The following is a 26867-nucleotide window of genomic DNA, read 5'->3' as shown; positions in this document are numbered from 1 at the left end:
AACTAACCTACAATCCACGTCTGCTCTGAGGCTGCCCAGGCTGCCACACAGCAGACATGTTGCTGGACCCCTGGGTGGGGGAGCCCCTGCTCTCCCGGGCCTGCAACAATGCACATCCTGGGTGAGGTGATAAATCTCCCCCCCCCCAGGATGAGCAAAGGGAGGCTTCAAAGGCATGCCGCCTCTTGGAGTTTCCCCAGGCCACTGCAACCCCCCACTCTAGCGGGAAGCTTGGCCGGAAACCCCATACAAGGACAGGGGATGTGCCAGCCTGCCCACCTCACCCCTCAGGTGGGGGAGGCGAGGTGAAGCACATCTCCGGGCTCTCGCCATCTTGAAGATGGGAGGCCCTACCCTATCAGGATTAGGCTACTGCCCCCCTCCCACAGGAGAGAGGCAGGATAGGGGGTGTACCCACCCCAGGACAAGGACCCATTGGTCCCTGGCCTTCACCTACCTGTAACACCCCTAAATCTAGTATTTAGGGGCACCCTGAACCTTCCTTCCCCAGATTCCAGATTCAAAAGACTACAAGAAGAGCAAGAAGAACAAAGACCTGCCCTGCAGCTGCTAAAAAGGGAAGAAGACACCAACTGCTTTGGCCCCAGTCCTACCGGCCTGTCGACTCCCGAACCTGCACCAGCGCAGCATCTCTCGTGGCCAGCAACCTCACCAACCCCGGAGGACCTGGCTACCTTTTGGCTCTAAGCCCCTGGGACTCCCATGAGTAGAGGCTCTACTCAGAAACCTATTTCTAACCCCTGGCAGCAGCCCGGAACCGCGAACCCAGCACACACTGCACCAGCCAAGCCTGGCCAGTGCCGGAGTGGACAAAGACCCTGAGGACGACCCCACGGCGACTCTGACCCCGAGTCCGGCACCCAAGGACCTCCCTCGACATTCCGGAAGAAGCCTGCAGCCTCGGAACAAGGTGCCCCCCCCCTCAACCGCGATCATCAGAGGGTAAGATTTCCCGACACCAAAAGGCACCCCTGCACGCGGCGCCCTGCGGCCCCCTGTGCCCAATCCCGGGGTACTCACCTAACCTACAACTACCCAACTTACCTCTCGAAGTGGTGGTGGCACCTGAAGCATCCTCGTCCCCGAGCTTGCAGCCTTTTTCCTAACCGGAACATTCCCATTGATTTCCATTGACCGCCCGACGGCTCAGAAGCACCCTGCAACCAGCCGCCCGAGTGGCCCTGGCAGTGAAATCTCTACACTAGCCTACTTCCCCACTTGCCCCGAGTGAGTGACCAGGAGCCCAGCTCCCACAGCCACGTGGCCTGCTAGTCAGCAGCCACCAAACCAGGCCCCCCTATTCCTCATAGGCTAACATTGGGCCTAACTCTCTCTGCACCTGGCCATCCTGAAACCGCTGAGGGTGAACTGACTGTACCTACCTGACACTGGGAGACCCCCGAGTCTATGCCCAGAACTTCAACTCTGCCAGTCGAGAACTTACCCTTAAACCGCTAACTTCATTTTCCTCATAGTGTAACATTGACTGGCTTTTTCTTGGAAATTCTTCTAAGTGTGAACTTTTCAAAACTCCAAATATTCACCAAAAATCAGCCGAGTACCAAAAACGAATTTACTCACCTGCTCTTGGGTGAGCTCCCAGTGCTGGATCTTGGTGCCCAGCACGGACTCTGAAAAGTACCCACAACTATACTTACCTTGAACTCATTTTTCTTCCATAGGAAACCATTGACTGCTTTTCTATGAAATTTCTTCTAAGTGTTGATTTCTGCAATTTCTAAATATTCCTAAAAAATCGTATAACATCTGAAAACATAATTACTTACCTGTTTTGGATAAATGTCCCAGTACTGAGTCTAGCCACCCAGTACTGGATTACAAAAGTAACGATAACCTACTGTACCTGTAACCTATATTTCCTTCCATAGGGAATCATTGATTGTTTGCTCTGAAATATTTTCTAAGTGCTCACTTTTGAAACAGCTAAATATTAGTTAAAAATCACTACAGTACCAAAGTCGACTTTCAACAGCTGATTCTGAGAACTGACCCAGGACTGGATCTAGGATCCAAGCCTGGAATTACAAAAGTAATCTAAAAAGTAATCTGTTGCATATAATTTGAATTTAGCATTGAGCTCAATGTATTGTGTTTAGAAATAGAGTTCCCTACTGCAACTATTAGTAACTGTTTACTAAAAAGTCTATTGCATATACAAAAGTATTTTTATGAAACTTCTCCTGTCGAGAAAGTATATTTTAATTCCAAGTGTTGGTTCTAAAATAAAACAAGCATATATTTTTTATATACAAACCATTGGCCTAGAGTTCAGTTATTGAGTGTGTGGAACTATTTGCTGACTGAGTGTGTACAACAAATGCTTTACACGTCCTCGGATACTGCCTTACTGCTCGACCAGGCTACCACTTTGGAGAGTAAGGTTATATCTAACTTTAACCTCTGTTAAACCCTTGGGGTCTGTGGACTCTGTACACCCTGTACCTATTAAGGAACAGTATATACAGAGCCACTTTCTCACAGTAAGCGCAATCTAATATCTATCTAGCTAGCAGAACCATGTCCCGCTAACGTGTGAAAAATATACTGACCATATGTTAGCAGCACAAACCAGGGAGCTGAATGGCAATAACTTGTGCTGAATGGCAATAACTATAAAACCTCATGAGTTAAACAAGAGACTTCACTGGTATATTGTGAAAGTCATCTTGCAGCACAAGTTACTTACATTCAGTAATGCTCCTTCTGGTTGATATTCTATCTAACCGCAGATTCACTACCTTGTGAATCTACCCAAGATGGCAGATTGCACCTGGAAACTTTTTCAACAAGTGGCATCAGCCTCAGCCGAAATTCTTAACTGCCTCCAGACAGGACATGGAGCCACATATAGGCTTCACATTTGGACGTCTATATCCGTTTATATTGCACTCTCAGACCAGGGCTCCGAATCCTGCTAAGCCTTGCAGGAATGAGCCGTAAGACTCAGGAGAGTCTTTTTTGAACAAGCCATCAGTTTGATGCAAATGACAATGCTTCGTAATCAAGTCAGTTTTTGAATCTTTCCTTTCTTCACAATGGGAAATTCAATGAAGAGCTGAACTTTCACCTGGAACTCCTTACTCCCATCATTGTGCAAGCAAAAAACCAGCTGTAGATCCAACTAGCAGCTCCCTACTGAAAAGGATGTGGCAAAGAGAAGTCAGCAGGGAGTGATGTGGAGAATGGCCTGCCATACAATAGGATGGTATACAAAACCAACCACTGAAGGTCTGTGATTGGCTCATTGGATACCTGAATCTGGTCTGTAAGGCATCCAAATGATGGACTCACTGCAGACTAAGATTCTATTAAACGGCCTGCATGCACTGCAGGGTTTGGTACACCAGGAAGTTGAAAAACGCCAAGATCAAGCAGTTCCAATACCATCATGGTGGGAAAGTAGCCCTTGCATGAAACATCAGGATCATAGTCTGAGTGACCTGGACTCTGTGGCAACTTCCTGAAGATGTCCATACCCAGAACCGCTCCGATAAGGGTACATCTCGGGACAAGATGAGATGGGACTGGAGTTCAAGACTGGAGCTCAATGAAGATAATAGATGTTGGATTCTTTTATTTGTATTGCGTTTTAGTTACCTGTTCTTTTGGTACTTCTAAATGCTTTAAACTTGTTCCTTTGATTTAGGAAGACTACTCTGTACAGTTGCTAACCAGGTCTGAGCTAAGGGTTATTAGAGAAACCCAACAGGTCCTGAAAAAATATTGTGACATTATTACATGTTGAGGTATCACAACACCAGCACATACTAATCCACTTTCCTACAGATTGATTCTTGATTCCTTGACTCCTTTTTGAATTAAACATCCATGTGTGAATTTTAACGAGTAAATAATGTTACCATTGTAAATCCTAAACAGCTTCTGTCCTGCCAAAAATTATCATCCTAACTGGTCAGGGTTTACCGATTACATTATATTTATTTGTAGAGCGCACAATCACCCATGAAGTTATCCTTACACTGAGCAAGTGTCACAGCCTTGCTTTGTAGGATGAGAGAGAGTTAAACAGCAAGATCTTCAACCTCTTGAAGAACCCGAGGAGGAGGCTATGATGTGAAGTGTGAGGTCCTTCGAAGCTTTAGGAGCGATGTAAGAGAAGGCTTGACCTCTGACTCTGGTTTTATGTATGCGAGTAATGTGAGCAAGTAGGAGCCCAGCTGAGCGTGGGGTCTAGATGATTGATGGAAGGTGATGACACTGTTCAGCCAGTCTGTGCCCGTGTTGAGCAGAGCTTTGAATGTGTGGGTAAAGAGTTTGAACCGAGTGTTTGTGTCTTGGGAGCCAGTGGAGCTCCAGGAGATGTGGTGGGATGTCTGTCCTGCGTGGACGGTTGAAAATTAATCTGGCTGCCACGTTAAGACTTCCAAAGTTCAGAAAGTGACAAAAAAATAGTCTGTTAGATTTTCATATACTCTCAGCATCGCCGAGTTTAATGCCATTATAACACCAAATATGCAAGGGTACATATAGAACCATGCAACACCAAACAAGCTCTCACCCACTCAATTTCTAGAGAAATGTTTGAATAGTCATCCACCTTCAGGGAAAATATCCCACTTTAGTTTCACACAAAACATCCTAATCTACACCAAGGTATCGACTCAAAAACCTAAAATACCCACTTGTGCATGGACCAAATAAGTGGTCCCTGGGACTGACTCCCAACCCAGTGTGGCTAGTCCAAGAGCGCTCTATTAGGTGTTTTAGCCTATTGGATACAAACTGCTTGCAACGATTAATGCAAGACAAAGTTAATGCAATTTTACTTACCTTTGAAAAATGACATCTCCTGTTTCCCGCAATAGATTTTATTGTTTTGATGTCAAGTTTACGAGAAAAAAATACCGTATTTAGAAATTGGTGATGGATTTTTATTATGTTGGGTTTATTGCTTATCTGCTGTGGTACTTCTAAATGCTTTACACACGTTCCTTTTATTAAGCCTGACTGCTCTGTGCTACAGCTACCCAGGACTTAGCTATGGGTTATTAAGGAAGCCCAACTGGACCTGAAAGATTGTGACATTGGAATATCAGACATGCAACAGGCCTATTTCAATTAAACACTGTTCAATATTGCATTTGAAACAAAAAAAAGGAATACAGTTGATAAATACACAACAACCAAATCCCACAATAACCAAATCCCACAATCTAACGATGAAAATTAGTTTAAAATAAGGTATGGTTAGGTAACTCATGCTACTTACAGACTCCATCATGTCCAAAACTTCCGTGAAGGCAGGAGCTGTAGAATTTCCCAAAAAGTTCACATATTCCACTACCCACTGCTCTGGGGAAGGTTCTCCCGTTACTTCCACTGATGTGGTAGTCAGGGCCAGTGGATCAGGACTCTCTACTTTAATCTCTACCTCTTCCAGGACTTCATCCTTTTGAATGATGCCATTTGTGTAATCGTCCTCACACACACCCTCAGTCTCTTGAAATTCATCTTGAAATTCATCACTTGGCTCCAATTTTATTGTCTGCTGCACAGTTGCAGGATCCAGTGTAAGCCCCACTGAGGCAGCATGAATGTCCGGTTCCGCGGCGACCAGGTTCACTTCAAGTACACTAGTAGGCCAACTGGCAAAAGGGGGTTTCTAGGAAGGGGAAAACAGTTTATTTTAAGTAGAAATCATCAATATAAGCATTTGCAGAAAGCTGGCACACAGAGTTCATGAGATCTCAGATCAGTTTTTACCTACAAAATCAACAAATGTTACCACGAAGCAATAATAGTGGAGTTACAGAGAACAAGAAAAATAACATGGCCTCACTGGCCTTTGATCCATCAGCATAATGAATATCTCAAATGCACATAGAGTAGAGGAAAGTGAATAACTTCTGACTCAGAATAAAAGAAAATTAGGCAGACCTGATTATAGGAAATTACAGCATATGCTGTTGATGTGTATGGACAATGAGTCCAGCACAAGGGGACAAAAGTGTGTTGGTAGGAACATTGCCAAGTGAAGCCTCGTCTTATTCATTGAAATAGAAAGTGCTGAAGAAGAGGTAAGAAGTTATATGTCAGTGACACCAAAAAATTATTCCATCCATTATATCTGTGGTTAAACTTATTTAAACTTCCAGACTTTGCTATACGTTTGCAGTAGGATGAGGAAACTCAGAATGGGGTCAGTTTTCCAAAAGACATTGCACAATAGCTACTCAAAAACTATAGACAGCATGGAGCACCAGAAGAACAAGTTACTTACCTTCAGTAACGATGTATCTGTAAGAAACATTAGTTAGTTAGATTCCTCACCTTAGAATATCCCCAGGCGTCAGACTGGATCCGGAATATTTTTCGTCAGCAATACCCCTTGCGCGTCGCTAGGCGTCGTCTGCGGCTCCGCGTCCGTCGTTGGCGTCGTGCGCCGGAATGACGTCGGAGTACTTGGACGCCGCCCTCGCGCGCTGACGTCAGTTCTTGTACATAGCTTTCCGCGCCAGGAACGCAGAGCCATGCAAGAGACCGACAGTGGTGCCAAAAAATCTAGGGCCCTGAAAGGGATAGCCTTAACCCTAGATGTCAGTTCGCAGAACGGGGAGGATGGGTGGGTCGGTGAGGAATCTAACTAATGTTTTACAGATACATCGTTACCGAAAGTAAGTAACTTGTTCATCTGAAAGAAACACGTTAGATTCCTCACCTTAGAATAGATACCCAAGCAATACCAACCCCGGTGGTGGGTCTGCGAACGAAGATCACACCAGAAAGTCCTGGAGGACAGAACGGCCAAAGAAGCCATCCCTCCGGACTTGGCTGTCTAGGCAATAATGCCTGGCAAACTTGTGCAGCGAAGCCCACGTCGCCGCCTGACAGATGTCCTGCAAAGGGACTCCCCGTCCCAAAGCAGTAGTAGCCGCCGTGGCCCGAGTAGAATGGGCTCGCAGCCCAACAGGAGGGTCCTTTTTTGCCAAGGAAGAACAGATTTTTATACACAAAACGACCCACCGGGAGATGGTCCGTTTGTGCACAGCTTTTCCCTTCTTTGCACCCACGTAGCCAACGAAAAGCTGGTCGTCCACTCGGAACTGTTTTGTGCGGTCCAAATAAAAGGAGAGCGCACGTTTTGGGTCCAGACGGTGGAGCCGCTCTTCCTCTTTGGAAGGATGCGGAGGCGGAAAGAAGGTGGGCAAGGTGACCGATTGCCCAAGATGAAAGGGGGTCACCACTCGGTAGAAAGGAGGGACGAGGTCGAAGGACAACCTTGTCCGGATGAACAGATAGAAAAGGAGGCTTGGACGATAGAGCCTGGAGCTCACTCACCCGTCTAGCCGAGGTGATGGCTACCAGGAAAGCAGTCTTAAGAGTGAGAAGACGAAGAGGACAATTGTGAAGAGGCTCAAAGGGAGCGCACATCAGAAATGTTAAGACAAGATTCAAGTCCCACTGAGGCATTACGAAAGGGACAGGAGGGAACGTGTGAGAAATGCCTTTAAGAAAGCGTGACACTACAGGGGACTTGAAAAGAGAGGGCTGATCAGGAAGCCGTAAGAAGGCAGAGATGGCAGCAAGATAACCTTTCAAGGTGCCCAGGGCAGAGCCCTGCCGGGCCAAAGAAAGAAGAAAGAGGAGAACCTCAGAAAGAGGGGCGGAAAGGGGATCCACAGCCTTTGCTGTGCACCATGCCACAAATTTGTTCCACCTGCAGGCGTATACAGTCTTTGTGGAGGGACGCCTGGCTGCCAGAATGACATCACAGACTTCAGGAGGCAAGTCAAATGGCATCAACTGTCACCGCTCAATCTCCACGCATGGAGGTGGAGGCTGGACAGGTTCGGGTGGAGGACCGTCCCCTGCTGCTGGTCCTCCTGAAGAGGCAGTCGTATTGGGGGGGGGGGTTGATGGACATACTGAGTAGCTCGGGATACCAGTACCTTCGTGCCCAATCCGGAGCCACCAAGATGACTTGGGCCCGGTCGCGCCTGATCTTCTTCAGCACTCTGGGCAGAAGTGGTATAGGCGGAAAGGCGTACAACAGACCGCAACTCCACTCGTGACGAAAAGCGTCTCCGAGCGAGTGCCGCCTTGGAAATTCCAACGCGCAGAACTGCTGACATTGCGCGTTCTCTTTGGTGGCGAATAGATCTAACCAAGGCTCTCCCCACTGCAGAAAGAGACCTTGCGCCACGTCAGAGTTCAGACGCCATTCGTGATCCATCATGCACCGGCGGCTGAGTTAGTCTGCTCTGGCGTTCAGAGAGCCCGCCAGATGTTGAACCCCCAGGGTGATGCCCTGATGTTCCAGCCATGTCCAGACACGCAGAGCCTCCTGACAAAGGGTCCACGACCCCACCCCGCCCTGTTTGTTGCAATACCACATGGCGGTGGTGTTGTCCGTGAACACCTGCATGACACTTCCCCGGACAGAGGGAAGGAAGGCTTTCAGTGCAAGTCGGATCGCTCTCAGCTCCAACAAGTTAATGTGGAGGCGAGACTCCGCCGGAGACCAGAGTCCTCTGATCTCCGCCTCTCCCATATGGCCACCCCATCCCAGGAGGGACGCATCCGTCACTACGACATGCTCCGGTAGGGAGAGGTTCTTGCCCGTGACCCAATCGCGGTCCGTGAGCCACCACTGCAACTGCTGTGCAGTGCCCTCCGAGATCAAGACATGGTCGGACAGGTTGCCGTGATGCTGGGCCCACTGAAACTTCAGGTCCCACTGCAGAGCCCGCATGCGCCGCCTGGCGTGATGCACTAGCAGGATGCAGGAGGCCATCAGCCCCAGAAGCCGCAACACTAGCCTGACCGAAACCCAGGACAGAGGCCGAAAGATGGGAATCAGGGCCTGTATATCCCAGACCCGCTGTTCCGGTGGATGAACCCGGAACTGCGCCGAATCGAGAACCGCTCCGATGAAGAGGAGCTTCTGAGAGGGGCTCAGGTGTGACTTCGGCACGTTGATGGAAAACCCTAGCAAATGCAGGAGATCCGCCGTAGTCTGGAGGTGGGAGATGACTTGCTGGGGCGAGCCCGCCTTCAACAGCCAGTCGTCGAGATAGGGGGAAGACTGGAACCCCTGCTCTGCGCAGATGAGCTGCGACCACCGCCATCACTTTCGTGAACACCCGAGGGGCACTGGTAAGGCCGAAGGGGAGCACGGTGAACTGAAAGTGCTCCTGACCCACCGTGAACCGCAGGTAACGCCGGTGGGCCGGCAGAACGGGGATATGGAAATATGCGTCCTGCAAGTCCAACGCTACCATCCAGTCTCCAGGGTCTAGGGCAGCTAGAACCTGAGCCAAAGTCAACATTTTGAACCGTTCCTTCCGGAGGAAGGCATTGACGTTCCGGAGGTCCAAGATAGGGCATAGGCCTCCTTTGCCCTTCTTGGGAACCAGAAAGTAGTGGGAATAACAACCACGACCTACTTCTGGGCTCGGAACGCGCTCGACGGCCTCTTTGGCCAAGAGGGCCGAAACTTCCTCTTGCAGAAGATTCAAATGATCCTCCGAGATACGGTGGTGCTGCGGTGGCATGGCTGGAGGGGTCGTCTCGAAGGGGAGGGAGTAGCCCCGTCGGACGATTTGCAGCACCCACCTGTCTGGAGTAATGGTACGCCAGCGGAGCAGGTGATGGCGAACCCGGCCTCCCACTGGCGAGGAATGGGCCTGAAAGCTCGGACTAGGAAGGCTGTGAGGCAGATGCTGCTGGGGTGGATGTGGACTGACCGCGTCGTCCTCCAGTACCGCCTCGGCGGAAACCACGTCCGCGACCGCGTGCAGGCTGGTTCTGCGTCCGGTGGCTAGACGGACGTGAGGAGGTGCCCCTTCCTTGGCCACGAAAGGAGCGAAAAGCGGAAGTTTGTGGCCGCGGGGCCGAGAGGCCCAAGGACGTGGCCATAGCCCGGGAGTCCTTGAAGCGAGGCAGCGCACTGTCCGCTTTCTCACCAAAAAGGCGAGCGCCATCAAAAGGCATGTCCATGAGCGTGCTCTGGACATTCCCTGAAAAGGACGTGGACCGCAGCCAGACGTGTCGAAGCGCCACCGTGGTAGAAATCGCCCTACCCAGCGAGTCCGTAGTGTAGAGTCCACACCGGATTGCATGGCGCGCTGCATCTCTCCCATCGGCCAGAGCCGAGGAAAGCCGCTCCCGGGCCTCCTCCGGGCACAGTGGCAGCACGTCCTCCACCGTATCCCATAGAGAGTGGGAATAACGGTCCAAGAGACAGGCGGTGTTCAAAGACCGCAGGCCCAAACTGAGCGAGAAGAACAGCTTCTTACCGAACTGTTCCAGTCTCTTGGAATCCCGGTCCGGAGGAGCGGACGGGAAGGAGGATTGGGAGGTAGAGGCCTGGATAACCAGACTCTCGGGGGTGGGGTGTTGGGACAGAAAACTGGGGTCGCCCGGAGCAGGGCGGTGGCGCCTGGCAACGTTCCTATCCACAGGAGGGACTGTGGAGGGCTTGGACCAGGTGCCCTGCAGAACGTCAGTGAGGGCCTCATTGAATTGCAGCAGAGGCTCAGTGGAGCATGCGGCAGACTGAAGCACCTCAGTGAGGATGTTAGTCCTCACAGCCACGGCAGGCAGCTCAAGCCCAAGGGCAACGGCCGCCTTGCACAGCACCACAGAAAAAGCTGCACCCTTCTGCGAAGCCACAGTCGGAGGAGAGATGAATCCAGTGTCCGGTGAGGTATCCAATCCACTGGCCTCCCCCAGCTCATCTGCCCAGTCCTGAGAAAGTTGCCCCTGAAGGGCCATAGGGTCCTCAGACCCCTCCCAATCGCCCCCGTCATCCGATTCCTGGTAAACAGGAGGAATGATCGGAGCCGGTCGATAGACATAATGCGTCTCTAGCGGCGTCGGATGCGGCGTCAGGACCGGACAGGGGCTGAACCGGGGATCGACGTCGACCGGAGTCGGCGGTGGTACCGGTGTCGGCGCTGGCGGAGGAGGCGTAATGAGGTCGACCGGCGTCGACGGGGCCCCCGGCTCGGGCCCCTCGGGGACCTGCGGCGTCGGGGCCGGAGCCTCCAACGGCACCGGGGCCGGAGCCGCCGGCACACGAGGTCGCCAAGTCGAGTCCGCGGGGCCCGAAGGCGCGCCAGCGGGCGTCGACGGCGGGGCCAGGCTCCTCATGGCCGAGAGGAAGGCACTGACCTCCGCCGGCGTCGCGTCAGTCCCAGGGACCGGCGGGTATGGGGACTTGCGCGGCTCCTGCGGAGCCGCGGGGGTGGAACCACCCTGACCCTCGGCCGAGTCGCGCGACTGGCGAGGGGAGTCCGAAGAGCGGTTTCGCCTCTTGGACTTCTTGGAGTGCCTCGACTTACCCGAAGACTTCAAGCCAGACGAGCGACGATGCGGCTCCGCGACCGATCCTTGAACCTCCTCCTGGACCGGGATCGAGAGGAGCGCGGAGCCGAGTGGCGAAGCTCGAGAAGCTTGCGGGACCGCTCCCGCCTAGCTTTCGAGGTCAGGGCCATACAATCGGAGCAAGACTCCGCGTCGTGGTCGAGGCCCAAGCAGTACAGGCACCGGCGGTGATGATGATCGGTCACCGACAGTCGGTGACAGTCGTCGCAGGCCTTGAAACCAGGCATCCTACCGGCACCAGAGTCGAAAGTGACCAAAAAGAGTCGAAAAAAGTCAGTCAAAAATTGACTAAAGGGGGTAGCTCTCCCGGATCGGCGCTTACTGGCGGAAAAAAGAAGAACTGACGTCAGCGAGCGAGGGCGGCGTCCAAGTACTCCGACAACGTCATTCCGGCGCACGACGCCAACGACGGATGCGGAGCCGCAGACGACGCCTAGCGACGCGCAAGGGGTATTGCTGACGAAAAATCTTCCGGATCCAGTCTGACGCCTGGGGATATTCTAAGGTGAGGAATCTAACTAACGTGTTTCTTTCAGATACAGACAATTGTTCATCATGAACGGATGGCATAACATGAAATCTTCCAGCAAATTGGTGATAGGGACTGCTCATCGCCAGTTCACAAAATGTAGCTAGGAACAAACCAACAGGTGGATTACCAAAGCAAAGTAATTGTGGGACATTTCAAATTAACTTATCTGAGCAGTACTGATCCAAACTGCTATATGCTATGCAAGGTGAAACATGCTACAAGTATAACAGGTACACCAAAAAAGCATTAATGACAAGAAAAGTTATGTGCAGGAGTGCTGGATAGTCTGACTACGAACAAACAGTAACAACTTCACATCGGTCACCTGGAATCTGCATTTCAAAGCATGTCAGTTATGTAGAGATCATTGAATTGATAAAATGACATAAGAAGCTCCACAATATAGACGGACATCCTTCTCTGCTTTCACTGTTGTGCATTCACTTGATCTGCTGGATTGATTTCCAGTCCAGCAACTCAATGTTTCCATTGGTTATAAAGTTCCTACCTCATCAGAGACTGGTGTAGCAATATCCTCAGTCTTCACCAACATAGATGGCAGCTTGCTTTCACTGGAGGTCTTGTTAGTGTAAAATCCGAGGTCCACTTTCCTTTTAATGGTAGAATTCCAGTGATTCTTTACAGCATTATCCGTCCTTACAGAAGCAAACAGGGTCTTTGTTAACAATCATGTTACTGGAAAAAAACAAGGCCCACATAAACATAAAAAAAAGTATGTGACAAGAACATTAAAATGTGTCCAGGACTGTTGGAGAGTCTAATACAACTGGTGGAGAAGAAAAAGTCACTTATCTGTGAAAATTATTCTTTAGCGTGCCCATCCTCCACACATTCATGGCACCCATTCTGAACGATTCCGCTAGCAAGCAGAGGATGTTTGAAAACTTTTTGGAATATACAATAGCAAATGTCTTGTTTGCCAGTATGGATTCCTTTCTAAGCAATACACTATAAAACTTTCAACCGCATGTCAGGCAGAGATAACTGAAAAGAATTTAGCTCATAGGAAGCAGTTTACGCTAATGAGATTCCTCTGGTAGCTAAACAACTGAAGGCATCAAGCCGCACCTCTATCCAATGAGAGTTTGTAGAAGGAGGCCACAAACTCGAGCCAAGCATCCACAAAAGGTGAGGTAAAATTGGCAAGATTGACTTTCAGTATTGTGACTATTAACCCAAAGATGGCAAGGGGAGGGGGGGGGTGTATATATATATATATATATATATATATATATATATATATATATATATATATATATATATATATATATATATATTATCTACTGGCGGTCACCAGTAGATAGTTATAGTTAGGACCGTGTTTCCATAGGAAATCCGCAACATCCTATTTGGAATAACTTTGGCGCCGGTTGACGAATCCTTGCGAAATTTTCAAAATAGGTGGGGCACTCCGCTCCGCTCCTACCCTGAAAGTCTCGGGGGGATTCGTCAAGCGGGGCTGAGGAAAAAGGGGGGTCCCAAAACACGTTTTTCCAATGCAATTTTCCATAGGGACCTTTAGTCCAAGGTACAGCCCGAACGGCTGAACAGAATTACTTGAAGTTTGGCAGAGAGGTAGTCCTCAGCTCAGGGATGTGCCTTTTGCATATATGGTGTCAATCTGTTCAGTAGTTCCTGAGAAAATCAAAAGTAAAATCATATATATATGTGGGCGGAGCCTAACGACATCTCATCCTGAGATCTGATTGGCTGTCAGCACTTCATCCAAGAAGTGTTGGCAGCCATCTTGGGACCAATATACATGATAGCACCTCATTAAAAAGCATTGCAGTTAATAGAAGGTTTTAAGACTTTAGTTACATTATAAATCATTTGTTGATGGTACCATACTCATTTTAGGAATTGTGGTATGTTCTAAGGTGATTTCACCATGTGAAAAAGCCGCCTGCTGGGATATCATGATTGAGAGAAAAATATTTTCTCATGCTTTTCCCACAGAGGTTTGGAAGGTGATCTACAAGCTAAACTGAGAGCTTATTTTCTGTAAATTCACATTATCTTTCCAAGTCATGTGAGAATGAAGTCTGACATTCTCAGTAAAACATGTACATCCAACAAGGGCAGAGACTGTCAGTTGATTCCTTTGTGTTCTACTGCAGCTTCCCAGAGTGTTCCAAAGAACAACTAGAGCGCTAACAGTCCTACTTATGATAAACGTATGGCACACCTGAAGCCATCTTGCTTGGATTAAAGTGGTAACTCTTAAAACATTTAGTTTAAAAAGGAACAAAATGAGGGGGTTCATTTTTCCATAAAAAGTATGATTAGTGCTGCAGAAAGAAAAATGAGGGCACATTTTGAGTGACTTCTCAAATCCTCTTCTATTTCATTAAAAAATTCTGACATGCACACTGAAACATGCACTTTCAATACCAGCAACAGTTTTCCCTGGTGAGCAGTAGCTTTACTACAGTGATCTAATGAGCAAAAAGAGTGCTAACATTCTGAATTTATGGCAAATGTGTGACACATCTGAATGCCTTCTTGATGGAATCAAAGTAAAAAACTGAAAGTATTTCCTACTGAGGAGACTGCAGTAAATGAGGAAATTAGGAAACTTCATAACAAATAAGTCTCCCAAGATGGCCACTAGAGACAAAAGAGCCCAAATGTAGCCCAAACATCACCCAGATGTAGCCCAAGTATAGCCCAATGACAGAATGCCCCAGAGTGTTCTTAAAAACAACTAGAGCGCTAACAGTCCTACTTATGACAAAAGTATGGCACACCTGAAGCCATCTTGATTGGAATAAACTGGTAACACTTAAAACATTTAATTTAAAAAGGAACACAATGAGGGGGTTCATTTTGCCATACAAATTATGATTAATGCTGAAGAAAGAAAATGAGGGCACATTTTGAGTGACTTCTCAAATCCTCTTCTATTTCATTAAAAAATTCTGACATGCAGACTGAAACATGCACTTTTAATACCAGGAGCAGACTTCCATGGTGAACAGTAGTTTTACTACAGTGATCTAATGAGCAACTAGAGTGCTAACATTCAGAATTTATGGCAAATGTGTGACATATCTGAATACCTTCATGATGGAATCAAAGTAAAAAACTGAAAGCATTTCCTACTGAGGAGACTGCAGTACATGAGGAAATTAGGAAACTTCATAACAAATAAATCTCCCAAGATGGCCACCGGAGACAAAAGAGCCCAAATGTAGCCCAAAATCACCCAGATGTAGCCCAAATATAGCCCAATGACAGAAGTGTGCAAAACACGTATTATTTTGTGTTTTTGCAGTGTTATATAGTGCAGACTTGTCAGGTATTGGAGTGCTTTACATGAGCATTGGTTACATCACACAAGAACAAATTCATTTTGGTTGCAGAAATGGGGAGACTAAGTGATTTGACCAGAATCACAGAATGTCGAGCTGAAGCAGAAACTCCAACCTGGTTCCCCAGTTGCAAAGTCTGCAGTTCTGGAAGTAACACCACATCCTCTCCCCTAAGTGCAACATTTAATCAAGTGGTCAACTGGATAAAAAAAACAAAGATAACAAATAATTTAAAAGTGCTTTGTCGCTATTTGAAAACTCAGAAAATATGTCCTTATTTTAGTCTTTTAGAGCACTAACCATAATTTTGATGCCAATAAGACGCTCTCATATATGTAATTTCTAAAGGAAATGCTCTAGGTATTACAGTTTTGATTACATCAAGATGACGTCCGGCGTTCCACACTTTTGTAATAAATATAGAATGTTAGCAATCTAGTTGTTCATTAGGATACTGTTGAGAGGCAGAGGCCAGGGGCACGGACTCTGAAAATTGAAGGCAGGTAGGAGGGTGCAAATGCAACAATTTAACCACAATGAGCAGGCAGGCAGGGCCGTGGCAGCACACCAGACTATGGAGGGCAGTGGAAAGGGGGGCAGGGGCAACAAACCAACAATACAGGACTTGCAAGAGAGGCTGTGGCAATGTAATAGACCATTGTGGGCAGAAGGAAGAGGCAATGGTAGTACAACCATACATGCCAACAGACCCGATTCAGCCAGGAAACGTCCAATGTTTTTAAGCTCAAATGGGCTTTATTTGATCTGTCTCCTGTCTACAATCTCCTCTTTTTCAATGTAACTCAAAGGGGAAAATCAATACCCCAGGTTTTTTTCAAAATCTCCCTCTTACCAAGTTCAAAATGTTCGCAAGTATGGTACATTGGATCATGGAAGGAAATGGGGTAGGGACATGGACTTGGATAACAGAGGACAGGAGGGACATGGAGAGATGCACCAAACTGACCCTGCAGGGCAGGCATCAGGGTTTGCGGCAGCACAATACACCACACAGGGCATGCGGGACGGGAGTGCAGCACAACAATCCATAGAAAGCAAGAGGGAGGGGACAGGACCATGCACATGGACAACAGAGAACAGAGGGGCAAGAGACCATGATAGCTAGCTGACCATAATGGACAGACAGGAGAGAAAGCTGCAGCATAACAGACCATAAAGGGCAGGAGGGACGGAACAGGGGCATTACAATTGAACAGACAAGCCAGAAGGGAGGGAGTAGGGGTCTGCACATGTAAACAGAGGGCTGGGGGCAGGGCAGGAGCAGCAAGATAGCCATGGAGGTCAGGCAGGATGGGCACTAGAAGCAAGACACACCATGAAGAGCAACAGTGAGACTGTGATGGAATACACACAGACCATGGAGGGAAGGTGGGAGGGGGTCAGGGGCAGCTAACTGACCACACAGGGAAGGTGGGAGGGGCCATGGCAGCACAGAAGACCATGCATGGCAAGTGGGAGGGTTAGTGGCAGCACAATGGCTATGATGGGCAAGAAGGAGGGTGCAGGGGCATGCACAAAGGACGATGGAGGATAAAAGGGAGGGTCAGGACCTGTGCACAGACAAGAAAGTTCAGGGGAAGGGGCCTCACAACAGACCGCACGGGGCAGGCAGGAGGAGCAGTTGCAGCACAACAGACCAGGGAGGGCAGAAGGGTGTGGCAGTACAATGAACCATGTAGGACAGGAGGAAGAGGATAGGGGCGTGGCATGTGGACAGGCAGGGTGGAGGTGGCAGGGACAGGTTACAGTCATCTGACAATGCTAGGCAAGTGGGAGGGGAGTGGCAGCTCAACAGAACACTCAGAGTAGATAGGAGTGGCAGTTCCATGGAACATGGTGGGCAAAAAGGATGGAGCAGGGGCATGCACAAAGACATCGGAGGGCAGGGGGAAGGAGAATAGGGGCAGCAAGCTAAGCACAGAGTTTAAGCAGGAGGTCAATGATGGTGCTTAGAATTGGGCAATGGAGGGCAGGAGGAGTGGACTGGTACATCATACTAAATTGAGGGCAGTGGCAGCACATCAGACCATGCATGGCAGGAGGGAGGAGGCTAGTCCATGGATTCACACAACAGAGGATAGGGAGGAGGGGGATGGGGCAGCAAGCTAACTGTTCAGAGAAGGCGGGTATTAGGAACTTTGTTTTTAAAACGTGTCTGTGCGAACTACTTAAAATATGAACAAGTATGCAGCATAATCTCACTTTTATTCAGGAAGAAGAGGACGTTTGTGACTGTGACTCCGGGCTCACTTGGCAGAAACATCCACTGACCCTCCACCCCCTATCGCAAAATGTAATGCCCGTGAAAAGGGTAGGTGAACACAGTGTTATATAGAACATAGTCCTGAGAGCACGATTGAAAATGAAAACTAGATATAGTGTATGGTATAAACTATGCACCAAAAAGTGTGATATAAGATGAACCGGGCGTGAAATATAATATGCAATACATTGTGCGCAATGACAGATTCATTGGAGAGCGCGAGTAGCACAGGCACTAGCACGTGCTATGCGATATGTGCCTTGGAGTGTAATATGCACAGGGCAGTGTTGTGTAACCTAACTAGTCTCTAAAGTTGTAATATAAAATATGCGCTGGGGAGTGTAACGTTGCATATGCACTGTGACAAAGATATGGATCCCAGATTGTAATATGTATGGCATAGCACTGTGTGTTATAACATAGGCATCGAGGAAGGCATGTTAGATGGGGCAATATAACCCGTGCGAAGACAAGTGTGGCATGACATATTCACGGGGTGGTGTTGCAGTGCACATGGGCTAGAGAGTGTCATAGCATATGCACTAGCTGGTGGAATACAACACAGAGGTGTGTGGCACTCAGCAGGCAATGGTGGGTGTAACACAGCATTGGGCTCTGCCAGGAGCGCGCTGTGACTCTCAAGTGATGTTCGTTCCCTTTCCAGAGAGTAAAATAAAAAGTATTACACATCCGGCAGTGGATGTGTGTTTTATTAACCTGAGGGGGGTTTCTTGCATAGTTTGTCAAATTTTTGTCGAATCCCCTTTGAATGGCTTGGTGTGCATGTGTATTAAATGTGCCCGTCAATAGCTACCCATGTTTGTATAAATAAACGACAAGGGTGTCTACCGGGATTAGGCACGGTAGGGCATCAGACATGTCAGAGCTTCACTAGTGGTGTAAATACATTCCACGTGGATTCATTGTATGCATAGTCGCCTTTTAATGAATATCACGCAAATAGTCATGGTGATGGGTACGTACGGTTTGTCAAGCATGTCCTAGGTGTGTCTATAAATATATATATTTTAAAAATAATAAAAAACAGTGGCCGGCCCTGGGGATCGGGGGTCAAAAAAATATAATTAGGAGACAGGCCCTGGGGGATGGGGTCATCAGGGCCAAAAAATTAGAATAAGAAGGGGAACCAACTAGCCCAAGAGGCATCTCCAGTATGCGCCAGGGAGCTGCGCTGCAGACAGGTGTTCTGAGGCCAAGCCCCTTTTTACACCTCTCTGCAACGCAGCTCGGTGGCGCTTACTGGAGGTACCTAGTCGTCTAGTTTGACCCTAGGGACCCTTAGGATTCAAGGGGACTTAATCTCTCAACTTAAAACAGCCACAGGGCGCGTTTACCCAGTGGTGAAGGAAGGGGACGGGGCCTGAGGTGACGTGTGCAAACACGCACTATGGCACGTTTTAAATTGGGGATATAATTTCCCTTCAATACTGAGGGCCCCGGGGGGCTAACTAGCCCACCAAGTGCTTCCAGTAAGCGCCACTGAGCTGCATTGCAGAGAGGTGGTCCAGGCCGTGCCACTTTTTACACCTCTCTGCAACGCAGCTCTGTGGCACTTACTGGAGGTACCTAGTGGGCTAGTTGGACCCTAGGGACCCTCAGGATTCAAATGAACTTAATCTCCCAACTAAAAACGGACACAGGGCGTGTTTACACAGTGGTGAAGGGAGGGGACGGGGCCTGAGTTAACGTGTGCAAAAATGCCCTGTGGCCTGTTTTAAGAGGTAGTTTTAATCTCCCTGCCCTATTATATACTAGGGGCTTACAGAGGAGGTCACGCTAATCACAGGGGGACCCCAACGCATAATGTTCCCTAGTGTATGTAGGTGTTTTCACTGTATTCTAAGTGTCTTTTATCATAGCACTGGCTCTAGGACTGGTTAGTCAGACTCAGTTACCACCAGTATCCGTCTGAAAGATTTGAGGGTACAGGATGATTTTGCAACAAGGCTTCTTTCTGCTCTTCTTTTTGTTCTTTCTGCACGTTATCCTTCTTCCAGCACTTTTCTTCGTCTTTGAGGAATTCTGTTGCTTCTTTCTGCACTTCTTTTTTTTTCTTTCTGTGCATTTTTTCTTCTTTCTTCACATGTCCTATCTCTGTAGGCATAGTTAGAAATTAGCATTTAAAAAACCTTTGAAATTCACAGAAAAAAACATAGGTTTCAGGCACGTTATAGTTCGGAATTAGCATTTAAAAAACCTCAGAAATTCACTGAAAAAACCATAGGTTTCAGGGGTGTTATAGTTAGCTGGACTTTTCACTTGTACAAAACTATTGAAATTCCCCCGTTATAGTTAGTTCAGCTAACTATAACTCGCGCGCCCGCAATGCACCGCTTATGACGTCACATATTACATCACTCATGACATGGTCAGTGACATCACTCAAGACATCACTGATGACATCTCAAATGACATCACTGATGACATCACTGATGACATCATCCTTGTGATAGAGTGGCAGACCTCCTCTCACCCTAATATAACCTTTGATACACACATTCAAAAATAGAGACTAAAATGTTCAAAACAATGGACATACCAATACCAGTTACAACAACCTCTTCAGTAATTCTAAGATCCACATACACATCCACTCATTCACCAACAGTCCTATACAGTCACTCATACATGTACTCACTCATCATATGTACTCATACACCTATACATCCTGTTACACAATGCCACTCATCCATAGAGTTACTCACACACAGTCACTCATGCTAATAAAGAATCAAACATACATTTACTTGCATATACAGTTATACACACACCACCACACTTACTTCTACGGAAACTTACACATACTTAGTCTTTTAAACAATCACTTATAGAAACACATACTTATTCATACAGGAACTCTTTCAATCTCTCACTCTCACATATACTCACTTATATACACCAATAGTCACATATACTAGTTTAAAACATATGTAGTTACTCATAAAGACACTATTGAGACAGTCATTCACTCACTAACACACACTCAACCACCCATACAGTCCTGCACACATGCTGTCTTCAACACATACAAACAGTGAGTCACTCGTTCATGCACCTATGCACTACGTAATACCCCCCACCGAACCATGCAGACACTCATACTGATACTCAAAAAACCAACTAATAACCTATATAGACACCCATGTAGCTACTCACCAACCCATGCAGCCACTTATACACAAAGTGAGAGACTGATACAGATATTTACATATTTAAACAGTACTCACTAAGCCATGTTTTCACTATGATACACTTAATCAGTCAGTTACACAATCAATTTTTCAAAAACAAATCATCCATTTAGACACTTGTATACCCATTTATTCTTCCATCGACCTTGAGATATACATATATAAAACATTTAATTTTCAGAAAGACCCACATTCACTGGATGATGTCATCAGTGATGTCATTTGAGATGTCATCAGTGATGTCATGAGTGATGTCACTGACCATGTAATGAGTGATGTAATATGTGACGCCATCAGCAGTGCATTGCGGGCGCGTGAGTTATAGTTAGCTGAACTAACTATAACGGGGGAATTTCAATGGTTTTGTACAAGTGAAAAGTCCAGCTAACTATAACACCCCTGAAACCTATGGTTTTTTCAGTGAATATATATATATACATATATATACACGTGTATATATATATATATATATATATATACATATATATATATATATATATATATATATATATATATATATATATTATCTGCTGACAGTCGCCAGTAGATAGTTATAGTGAGGACCTATTTTCCATAGGAAATCCGCAACATTCTATTCCCAATAAGTCTGGCACTGGTTGACGAATGTTCGCGTAAGTTTTCAAACTTTTGGCCAGCTCCGCTCTGCTCCTACCCTGAAAGTTTCGTGGTGATTCGTCAAGCGGGGGCCGAGAAAAAAGAGGGGTCCCAAAACGCGTTTTCCCCAAGCAATTTCCCATAGGATCTGTTGTTGCAGCTACAGCCTGAACCGCTGAACGGAATGACACCAAATTTGGCAAAGAGGTAGTCCTCAGTTCAGACTCGTGCCTTTTGCATAAATGGTGTGAATCAGTTCAGTAGTTTCTGAGAAAATTAGGGTAAAAAAGTTAGTGATATCTATGGCCGGGGAGGATCTGCGCACCCTACCCGCACCATAAGCGCACCCTCTCCGAACCGAGCGCGAACCCTCCCGATCGCGCGCTGAATGCTAATTGGCTGTCGAGTGTCTGTCTACATTCGAAAGCAGGAACTGTTGCCGGCCATTTTCTGCCTCGGTAGAAGCGAGGCTGAAGAAGCAAGGGGAATGAGTATGTAAAACATATGAAGGGGTCAGAGTGGAAATACTCTGACCCTCTAGAGGTGCTTAGGGGGTCCCAGAAGGATCCCCTGGGGCCCCCCTTTTAAAAAAAAAAAAAACGGCGAAATGCGCGCAGGGTGCGCGCATCCTAATGCGTTGGGTGCACGGATACTCTCCCGTTGGGTGAGCGGTTCCTAACGCATTGGGTGCACGGATCCCAAAAACTTGAGAAAAAATATATAAATACAGTTTTGAACGTATAGTTAAAAAGATTTTTAAAAAGATAAAAAAATATGTTTGTAAAACCCAATAAAAACAAATATTTTTTAATTTTGAAAAGATTTAAATGAAAAAATAGGTTAAAAAAATAGTGTTAAAAAAGTATTTAAAAAAAACAATTAATGAAATTGACACACTGAAATTGAAAAATATAGAAATCCAATGTAAATCATTAAACATGATATCTTTAGAGATAAGTTATAGTTAGGAATTGGCATTTACAAAACCTTTGAAATTCACTGAAAAAAACCATAGGTTTCAGGGGCATTATAGTTTGCTGGACATTTCTCTCGTACAAAATCTTAGAAATTCCCCCGTTATAGTTAGTTCAGCTAACTATAACTCGTGTCCCCGCAATGCACTGCTGATGACGTCACATATTACATCACTCATGACATGGTCAGTGACATCACTGATGACATCACTGATGACATCACTGATGACGTCATTGATGACATCACGGATGACGTCATCCATGTGATAAATTAGTGCATCTTCTCACACCCTTTGATTTACTCAATCAACATTTCAGACGTCCATTCTCAAAACCATAGATACTCCAATACCAATAACTACATACCCACTCATTGACTCTTAGATCTACACACACATCCACTCATTCACCTGTACAGTCACTCAGTACAGGACTATCATATGCATTTATACACCTATATAGATACTCACACACCACCAATCATCCATAGAGGTACTCTCACACCTAGTCAGTCATGCAAATAATTAATCACACTCCCATTTACTCACCTATGCAGTTATACACACAAGTTCACTTACTCATAAAAATAGTACCGCATTCTTGCGCTCTTATACAATCACTGATACAAGCACACATTCTCACATATACCCACTTATATACTCTTACACACATATATACTGCCTTTCACATATGTAGTTACTCACACATGTACCACTGAGATATACATTCAATCACTAATACACCCATACATACACTCACCCAACCATACAGTCCATCACAGATGCACTCTTAAAACCATGCACCCATAGAATCACCCACTCACACATGTATGCACAGAGTCACACGCATCCCACCCACACAAACACTTAGGCACCCATACAGATACTCAGACAACCAATCAATAACCCATAGAGACACTCATATAGCTATTTACAAAACCATGCAGCCGCTTATACACCAACAGACAGATACAGACATTCACACAGTTTAGTCACTAGTCTGCAGTAAGATACGTTTAATGACTCACTTATAGAGTCAGTCACGCACCTACTAAATCATCCATTCACACACTTATACACCCACTCATTCTTCCATAGGTTTTTCCCTATATATATATTAAACATATTCAGAATTTACAGAAACACACACTCACTGGATGACGTCATCAGTGATGTCATGAGTGATGTCACTGACCATGTCATGAGTGATGTAATATGTGACATCAGCAGTGCATTGCGGGGGCATGAGTTATAGTTAGCTGAACTAAATATAACGGGGGAATTTCTAAGGTTTTGTACAAGGGAAATGTCCAGCTAACTATAATGCCCCTGAAACATATGTTTTTTTCAGTGAATATATATATATATATATATATATATATATATATATATATATATATATATATATATATATATATATATATATATATATATATATATATATATATATATATATATATATATATATAGGGTATGGGAGGGGTGCGCTTTCGATATCCTGTGCAGTGTTATTGCATTCTGTTAATCATGCAGCATAGTCGAAAGATGATCAAGAGCCATTTTAACAGTAACAATACAAAAATAGAAAGAAAGATGAAGCTGGTTTGCAATCAGAATGAATCCTGGAGCCCTAATGTGTCAATTGGTTGTGTTCTTTAGCGCCTTTCAAATCACTTCTCATTTAGCAGTCCTAATTATAAGAGCAAGAATTTTCTGTTTCTGCAAACCCGTTGTTCTCAATGTTTATCAGTATGGAGAGAAGACATTTTATCGTCTTGGTCAAAAGAATCCCTATTTACAGTGTTTCCATAATTGAGGGAGAGAGATATTCTGACTTCAAGTCACCCACCTTTTTCTCAAGCTCCTCTAAGGTATAATCTGCCAATGCTAGCCTGGTATTGCGTAGGGCTTAACAGTGCTTTTTGAAATTGGGGTACCAGTAGCTGTAGGTTACAAGTTGATTAAAATCTGCACATCTATCCAAGAACAAACAACTTCAAGGAGTACAGCAGGAATTGAGCAGTCCACATCTTCAGGTGCTCTGACTTATCTTAACCTGCGTATTTTCAGCTCAAAGGAACTAACACATAAGTGTCACAGAATCAATCAGCCTAACTGCAGATACCAGCCAGCAAATTATTTTTAAAGAGGCTGGTTTTATTTTACAAAATGAAGTGAGGTCTAAAAATGTACATTTAGAAGTTAACAAAACCATACTGTGTTCCATTTAAAACAAATACGACGCACTTGATTATCATGTCCTTTGACTCCCCTACCTGGGGGAAAGGCATACCAAGGCTAGATTCCCTAGCCAACGACAGTAGCAGGTCACATGACTGGCAATGTATACAATATATACATGCAAACGAGGACCTTTAATACTTGTGAAAGACTTTATTATGCGAGAACTTCAGACTGACTCTGGAAAGAGGTGCGCATAGTAATAATGGCACAACAAATGTGTATTATCACTATGTGTACCATTATATGATGAATCGGAAGGATCGCAAACATAATTAATACATTAACCAAAGCGGTCCAAGATGGCAGTGAGGCAAGAAGCTCCCGGCACGCCTCTGCCCAGGATAAAAATAAGCTTAAATTCCCTAAGAAAAAGAACCAACTTCATAGAATATCGGGTCTCTGCAGCGCGAGTCTCAGCGCTCCTAGAGAAGCGAGTAGATGATCGATGATTAAACTGTACCGGCAAGGGCAGTGGAGCTAGGCCCTCAGCAAAATGGAGACCGGAGCATCTTGCTGGCATCACCACTACTTGGATTTGGAGTCGTACCCTGCCGGTAGAAGGGAGGCAGTCAACTCACACTACGTAAGAATGCGCTGAACGACCTGCCATCCTCCTGGAGAAGTGTGTACACAGCCTGGGAGTGCACATGGGCATGTTTCATTGATATAGCGAACACCCGAGGACAAGTTTGCTTCTCCAACGCCAGCAAGAGGAGTCTGTTAAACATTCTCCGTTTGAACTGAAGGCCAGAGACCCCTTCCCGGGGAGCACATAGAGGGCCTACATCAAATAGATGGCATATACTTCGGGCAGAGACCAGGAACCCTGGGTGAATTATGCTAAGCCCCTATCGTCGCAAGTGCGTGGTCTGACCACGCCCGTGCAGAATGGAGGCCAGCAGCTTCGCTAGCCGAATCCGCACCGGGCTCCCCCAACAGAGGCCCATTCAGGATCGGGAGCCCTGCAGACGTGGGCCTCTTCACCTAAAGGGATATGTTGGACTTCTTACCCCACATAACCTGCCTGCTGGTGAGATGTAGGCAGGGTTATGGTTATCTTTAACACAAACTCATTAAAACCTAATGGATTCTAAAACAATAACAAAGATCAGAGCAAATAATATGAAAAATATATATCAAGATAGTGCATTTGTCACCAATTAGATTCACAACCTTTCAATGGTTTGTTTTATCCCTGAACAGTACAAACCCCTAACTATTTGGCTGTAGCATTAAACCAAAGCAAGCTACAAAGAGACAAATGTATCAATTTTTAGTAACCGGGGGGGGGGGGGGGGGGGGGGGGGGGAGAGAGAAGCGGGTATAACCCCCAGATCTTTTATATCCCATAAAAGAGCCACTGTCACTCTGAGATGTGATGCGGAGGAAACAAGATGTGAATATCTAGTCAAGATAAAATATGCAAGACCAGGATGCAGACTACATCTGGCTTCAGTGCAGCTACAGTTGCACTCAACACAGCCCTCTTGTGGCAACAGGCTGCTAAAAGCAAGTGCCTATATATGAAATTCCTCCACTCCCTCCAATTGGATGAACACCCCCTTGTGTATTCTGATTGTTTCAGATCCAATTACAATAGTCTGTGTATTTGAGCAAAACAGATTAAAGGTGATATTATTCTTCAATGTTACAAAAGTCTTAAAATCTATCTAGCACAGGAGTGATTTTGTGTATTTCTAGTCAGTCTGTAAAACTAATTACGGAGATCATTCTATAGAATGCTTTCCTATTATACACAATTGGTTCAAACCTAACAGGCATTCAGTATTTCTAAGCATTTCAGCTACATTTTTGGCTATATAACCATGCATGCATTGTTAAGAATGCAACAAGGGAGACCCATCTAAATACAATATATGGAGCAAGAATGCCTCCGCACAAGGGGAAGACGTGGAAGGCTCTTCGCTACTTTCGGGTGGTAATGCAATACATTTGTATTGTCAAAAGGACCACACTGGCATATTGGAGCAATGCTCGTTTGTTGAAAAACTGAGAAAGATGAAGCAGTTTTTATTCTCAGATGTTACAAACCAATCAAATCGGGATTTTACTCATTCCCCCTCCAATGCCATATTCGCCCTTTCACCCATACATTTGACAACACACTGAAGAGCTGAATATATGCCTCAATTTAGGTGCAAACAGATCCAGGTTTGAAACCTTTAGTGCAGGATTTTTTTTCCCAAGAACAGTTGTGTCAAGTGTTGCCATTGATTCAAATACCAAGCAGTTCAATCTTTTCTTGATGAAGCTTTACTTC

General features: G+C 46.1%; 1 protein-coding gene across 5 annotated transcripts in view; it reads right to left on the bottom strand.

Annotated features, from left to right (window-relative positions):
* MYBL2 (MYB proto-oncogene like 2) overlaps positions 1-26867 on the bottom strand; it is a 210805-nt gene that overhangs the window by 84670 nt on the left and 99268 nt on the right. For all 5 annotated transcript variants that reach the window (XM_085619226.1, XM_085619223.1, XM_085619224.1 and 2 more), the window contains 2 exons: positions 12432-12579; positions 5273-5665 (listed from right to left, as the gene is read on the bottom strand). In XM_085619226.1, coding sequence (XP_085475352.1) covers positions 5273-5665; positions 12432-12579 — 541 coding nt within the window. The remainder of the gene's footprint in view (positions 1-5272; positions 5666-12431; positions 12580-26867) is intronic.

The sequence above is a fragment of the Triturus cristatus genome, chromosome 7, assembly GCF_964204655.1.
Source record: "Triturus cristatus chromosome 7, aTriCri1.1, whole genome shotgun sequence".
Lineage (NCBI taxonomy): Eukaryota > Metazoa > Chordata > Amphibia > Caudata > Salamandridae > Triturus > Triturus cristatus.
Note: the sequence above shows the minus strand (reverse complement) of the source record. Positions and strands in the feature narration are given on the sequence as shown.